The sequence below is a fragment of the Leptonychotes weddellii genome, chromosome 3, assembly GCF_054177405.1.
Source record: "Leptonychotes weddellii isolate Sample4059 chromosome 3, ASM5417740v2, whole genome shotgun sequence".
NCBI lineage: Eukaryota > Metazoa > Chordata > Mammalia > Carnivora > Phocidae > Leptonychotes > Leptonychotes weddellii.
Window position 1 is genome coordinate 6,660,172 of NC_138371.1, and position 5,870 is coordinate 6,666,041.

Below are 5,870 nucleotides of genomic sequence, written 5' to 3' on the forward strand. Positions count from 1 at the left end.
ATAGCTGATTTAACTTTCATAAATTCTTTTCAATGTTCCCCCAGGGTGGGTTAGATATGCAACAAGTGCAACTATATTGGAGTGGGTGCTCCAGAATATTTTTGGATGGAGGTCAGAAATGTTTGGAGTCTGCACCTCCCCTCTGGTTTCCCAGCTCCCACCCTATACCCCCTTCCCGAAAACAAAACAAAACAAAACTCTTATCCATAAAATAATCAGTGATATTTTCCAAGATTCAGGTCATGTTATGCCCCTGCTCAAAGCTTTCCAATCACACACCACACACTCTGGATAAAGTTCAAACTCCTCACCCACCTGCTCCCATCCTTATGTCTCAGGTTTTACCCCCTACCCTACCCCACCCCAACTCTCTGATCCAGCTATAGGCCTAGAATAGCACTTACTGATTGCTGCCTCAGGGCCTTTGCATGGCTGTTCCTCCTGCATTACTCAAGCCCTCACTTCCTTGTCTCTGCTCCACTGTCTTCTCCTCAGGCAGCCCCTCCCTGACCTCCTGATCTGAGTTATCCTCCCCATCCCCTCACTCCCAGACATCCTTCTGTGCTCCCATATACTAATGATTTTTCTTTCTAGAACATATCACTACTGTCTTTACACTGCATAACAGTTTATTTGATTATTGCTTTGTCTCTCTCAGTAGAATAGAGGCCCCGGGAGGAGAGGGACTCTCCTCTCTTCACAGATCTGTGCCTAGCACCCCGATGGTCTCCCGGAGGGGGCAAGGCTAGCTCTAGGGCTGCCTGCTCTGCATGCTCCTTGGGTCTCCCAGCCTGGAATGGGCACTGGGGGGTGAACACCAGTAGCTAAGTGACTTGGGACAAGTCTCTCCATTCCGTGTCAGCATCTCCTCTCTGTGTAATAGTACCGCTGGGCCCCAGGAGGTGCCCATGGCGGATGGTACAGCACTCCGGCCCCAGCAGCCTCCTCAGCCAGCAAGGTGGCTACAGGGCCGGTTGCGGGGGTGACAGGAAGCTACCCTTTTCCGGGCATCCTGACATGCCCGAGTCCTCGGGTCCCCAAGGTGCTGTGAAGAATGAGGCCAAGAGACGGGTGTGCTGCAGGGTCTGCGCGAGTCGTGGCCCTGGGGGGGATGCCTCTGGCATGGTGCCCGCCTGGTCCTCGGGCAGAGCCTGGTGGTCGGAGCCCCCCGTCCTTACCCTGGCGCTGAGGTTGGGGGTGGGGAGTCGAGAACAGCCCACGGGGGGCCGTGGGTGCCCCGGAAAGCCGCCACCGCGGCCCGCGGGGCGCCCGGGACAGCCCGCGCCATCGGGGTGAAGGTCTGGGGAGGGGCCCGCGCTGGGGGCCCGGGGGCGGGGCCTAGGGCTGGAGGTGGGAGGTGGAGGGGGCGGAGGGGGCGGGGCCTGGGGCTGGAGGTGGGAGGCGGAGGGCGCGGGGGCGGGGACGGGGGCGGGGGCGGGGGCGGCGGGGCCCGGGCGGCGATCCGGGCAGTCAGGGCGCGGCGCCCGCCAGCAACCCCAGCAGCAGCGCCCCGGCCAGCAGCGGCAGCGGCAGCGACGGCGGCGCAGCGGCCGGGCCGGGGAGCGCGGCGTCGGTGGGGGAGGCCGAGGGCTGCAGGCCGCAGTCGGTGTAGGGCTCGAGGCAGGCGGCGAAGGCCATGACGTGGGCCACGAAGGTCTGCTCCTGCACGCCGTGCACCAGGTGCGCCTGCGGCCCGCGCGCGAACACCGCCACGTCCTCGCCGCCGTGGGTCTCGGAGAGCAGGGGCGCCACGGCCTGCTGCTTGTATGCGGGGTCCGCTGGCAGGAGGGTGGGGCTTCAGGGCCAGCGGGGCGGGCGGCCTCCCCCTCCCGCGAGGCCCCCACCGCGCCCCCAACCCCTCGGCCCCCCCCCCAGCCCCCCGACCGCCCCGCTGGCCCCCGGCGCTCACTGCTCTGGCTGTGGTTGACGTTGGGCCGGGAGTTCCAGGTGAGCGCGAAGCTGGCGCCGGGGCCGTTGCCGTAAAGGATGGAGGTGTAGGTCTTGTTGTCTTGGGCTATGCTGGGGGCCAGCCCTGCGGGGAGGAGGGCCCTGCTGAGCACACCGACCACAGCGAGGGGGGCCCCCTGCGTGCCCAGCCCAGGTTGCCTACGCGCTGGCCAAATCCTCACAAGCACCCGACGAGGCAGGGGCTACTACCCCATTTGACAGGCAAGGACACTGAGACCCAGAGCCATTTATGCCATATAATTTGGGAAACAGCACCTGCTCCCGCAGATGGAGCTCCCTGCCTACCGAAAATGGAGCTCCCTCGCAGTGTGTAGCCACCAAAAGAGAAGACGTGAGAGTGGTCAGCGGTGACAAGGGTCAGGGTGTCATTCTCGCTTGTGATCTGGCTGGCCTTGTCGATGGCAGAATCGAACATGACGGCCTCGGTCAGTGCCAGATAAGCCGTGCCGTCGTGATGACCGTGGTCGATGCGGCCTCCTGCAAGCAGGATGCGTGGAAAGTGGACAATGCCCAAACGCCCTGACCATTCCCACTCCTCTGCTGGGCAAGGGGCTGCCACTCACCCTCCACGAAGAGGTAGAAGCCACGGGGGTTCCTGCTCAGCACGCGCACGGCCACCTCTGTCATCTCCATCAGGGACGGGTCCTGGGCCTGGTTTCGGTGGAACTCGTATTTGGTGTCTCCTGGCTCAAAGAGGCCTGTGGGAAAGGGGGCCGGTGGTGACTGGCTGGGGAGTGGGGAGGATCCGTGGCCTGAACATCTGTGTATCTGCTTGGCTTTCTGAGGACCGGGAGGCCAGGGCAGGAAAGAGGGGGGTCTGGGCTCATTACCCATGAGGTGTGTTACAGAGGGGTCCTGGGATGCTTCCATGAGCGCCTTGCGATTCCACACATACCGGGCACCCTGGGAGGGGTGGAACAGAGCCTCAGTCCAGAGCCCTCTCATCCTTGTCCCTGCTGTACCCCTTGCACCTGCCAGCCCCCATCACCTGGTACTTGTCCTGCCACTCGTGCACCAAGTTCCGCCCATCCAACCTGACTCCGTTCTGTTTGGCGTCAGTTGGATACTCAGGGTCTGGAGTCCCCTTGGGGAACATGTACTTTCGGCCTCCGCCCAGGATCACCTGTAGCCAAAGGATTAGGCAGGTGGGCTTGGGGCTTGGCTGGCCCTTTGCTCTCTTCTCAGACAGCCTCCAGCTCCCCTGCCAGGTCTGTGGGTATGGTCTGGCCCCAGCTGTACCTTCTCCACCACCACCCCCCTTCCCCAGGCTCCTGGAGACCCTGCCAGCCCCCAGAGCTCAGGCTGTCAGCTGCCCGGGACTGTGGCCCCGGGCCGGCACCCCGCCCCCCTTGCCCTTCATGTCCCACATCAATGTCCATGTTGGAGATGAGCTGCTGGGCGATGTCCTGGCATCCCTCCTCCCGCGCCTTGGCAGGCATGTCGGCGTCCGAGTACCAGTTGCGGTTCACTACGTGTGCGTAGGAGCCTGCTGGCGAGGCATGCTGCACTCTCGTAGTGGTCACCACCCCCACCGACTTCCCTGCGGGTGGTAGAGGTCAGGGTGAGCCCCCGAGGTCTCTCATCCTGCCTCTGCCCGCAAAGCTGGCCCCAAGCCCACCTGCTTTCTTGGCCCGGTTCATCACGGAAGTGACCTCATTGCCACGCGTCGTGTTACACTGGTTCAAGCGGGCGGCTGCGCTCACGCCGATGGTCTGGTAGTTGGCCTTGACGCCGCACAGGTAGGCCGTGGCTGTGCCTGCGCTGTCTGGCACCTGTCTGTCCACGTTGTATGTCTGGGGACAGAGACATCCTCAGCTCCCCCCGTGACACCGTCAGGCGCCCAAGATCCCGACCCAGGCCCCGGGGCCCACCCTCACTGCCCTGGTGCCCCTGACTCAGGCTCCAACCCGCCTGGGGTCTCCCCTCCTGCCGCCCTCCCGAGCCCCACCCCACCCCACCCCTCTGGTGGGGAGCACCCTGAGCCACCAGCCCTTACCTTGGACAGAGCCAGGTACGGAAAGTGGTCCATGGCCAGGGGTGTCTCAGGTCCCAGATGGTTATTAATTTGCCCCTTTAGGATCCGAGTGGCTGTCACTGTGGGCACCCCCATCCCTGAAGGAGCACACCTTGTCAGGCCTGAGTCCGCAAGGTCGGTCTGTGTCCACTGGCAGCCTTGGGTGCCAGGGCTGGGGGAGCCACAGGGCACGGCCAGGCCTTGCACACTCACCGTCCCCCAAGAAGAGAATGAGGTTCTTAGCAGCCGTCTGGATGGGCTGCAGCTTCTTCGCAGTGTCCAGGGCCTGGGCCGCCTGGCGGTTCCAGAAGGCTGGGTCCTCCTCCTCAGCTGGCCGAGTGGAGAGGGGAAGCCAGGTCAGTCTCGGGGGAGTGCCCCCTGTGTGTGGGGCAGCTGGGAGGTGCCTCGTTACCTGGGATGACGCCAAGGGCCAGCCACGGCCTCAGGCCCAGCAGCAGCAGCAGCACGCAGGGCCCCTGCATGCCTGTCGGAGGGCGGGGGGGGGGCGGCAAGGCCAGAACTCTGGGCAGGCTGGGGCCCCGGGGGCGCCAGAACGTGGGCACCAGCTGCCGGACGAGCCGCCGGGGCTTCGGTCCGGGCAGGACTTTGGCCCCGGGCTGTAAAAGGCTGGGGTCCCTCCCCTTGCCCCCGGTGGCCCCCTGGGCCCCGCCCCGCCCTGTGACTTGAAGTCCTGTGGGCAGAAGGGAAGTGGCAGGGTGTGGCCGAGCAAGCCCCAGGGCAGGGGGCCTGGAGAGGGCAGGTCTGTCCAGCACAGGATAATCCCAGCTGTCACCCCAAGGGAGCGCGGGGAATTGGAGGGGCACGTCCCCTTTGGGGAAGGAGCATTTGCCGTGTCCCCGTAGGGGCCAGTCCCAACCCTTTGCTCACAGCCTGGTGGGAGAACCGTTACTCCTACGTTCAGCTCGTTTTTTCAGTGCTGAAAGCCAGCTTTGGGCAGGCTCCGTCTGGGTGGGACACACGCAGCCTGGACCAGGGGCCTGGGTCTGGCTTCCTGATGCTCCGAGGCCCCGAGAGAGGGGGAAAGGAGGCATGTGGTGCCTGGTCCTTCTGACCGGGCTTGGTGTGGGCAGGTGGGGAAGGGGTTGGGCTCAGAGCGCGCCTAGGAGCCTGGACCCAGACTTCTTGTGCTGTGGAAAAGGGTGGGACTGGTGGTGACAGAGCGGAACCTCGTCTGTGTGTTTGAATACTGAGAGCCGGGCCGGCCTCGTGGGGTAGGTGTGCGCGTGCGTGCGCGTGTGTGCGTGCATGTGGGGCAGAGAGGGGTGGGACCCAGTGTACATGAGCTTGATCTCTGCTCCCTTGGACACGCAGATGGAACCCAGGGTGAGTCTTTTCTCTCCAGGGGCCATGCATACCCGCAGGTGCAACGTCTGTTAGGGGGCTAAGGGGTTTCAGTAGCCAGGCTGGTTCACAAGCCTTCCTCCAATCCAGCCATCGCACTTTCTGGGTGTCTATCCAAAAGAATTCAAAGCAAGGTCTAGAAGAGATATTTGCACCCTCATGTTGATAGCAGCACTGTTCACAGTAGCCAAAAGGGCCAAGCAACTCAAGTGTCCATCACCAGGTGAATCTATAAACAAGATGCCGTCCATCCACGTAATGGAATATTATTCAGCCTTAAAAAGGGAGAGCATCCTGTCACACGGTACACCACGGATGAACCCTGAGGACATGATGCTAAGTGGCAGAAGCACAAACGCTGGGTGACTTTACTTAGACTAGGCATCTGAAGTTGTCAAATGCACAGAACTGGTTGCCAGGGGCCAGGAAGAGGGGGCCCTGGGTGGGGGTTGTTTGGTGAAACAGAGTTTCTGGAGAGCTGCTGTGCAATGGTGTGAATACACTTACCTCTACGGAACCAGACAAA

General features: G+C 62.8%; 1 protein-coding gene across 1 annotated transcript; it reads right to left on the bottom strand.

Annotated features, from left to right (window-relative positions):
* Positions 1-1,470: 1,470 nt before the first annotated feature.
* ALPI (alkaline phosphatase, intestinal) lies at positions 1,471-4,595 on the bottom strand. The gene is made up of 11 exons (XM_081815455.1): positions 4,395-4,595; positions 4,196-4,312; positions 3,965-4,080; positions 3,587-3,761; positions 3,336-3,508; positions 2,957-3,091; positions 2,799-2,871; positions 2,532-2,666; positions 2,254-2,445; positions 1,910-2,032; positions 1,471-1,778 (listed from the first exon to the last, which is right to left on the bottom strand). Exons 1-11 carry the CDS (start codon positions 4,462-4,464, stop codon positions 1,471-1,473), a joined length of 1,617 nt encoding a protein of 538 aa, XP_081671581.1. The 5' UTR covers positions 4,465-4,595.
* Between the last annotated feature and the right edge of the window lie 1,275 nt (positions 4,596-5,870).

Excerpts from the sequence above, each read along its gene's own strand:
- ALPI (XM_081815455.1), bottom strand. The coding sequence starts at position 4,464 with ATGCAGGGGCCCTGCGTGCTGCTGCTGCTGCTGGGCCTGAGGCCGTGG. Across the intron at positions 4,081-4,195 it reads CATTCTCTTCTTGGGGGACG|GGATGGGGGTGCCCACAGTG; the intron begins GTGAGTGTGCAA and ends GTGCTCCTTCAG. Across the intron at positions 3,509-3,586 it reads GAACCGGGCCAAGAAAGCAG|GGAAGTCGGTGGGGGTGGTG; the intron begins GTGGGCTTGGGG and ends TACCACCCGCAG.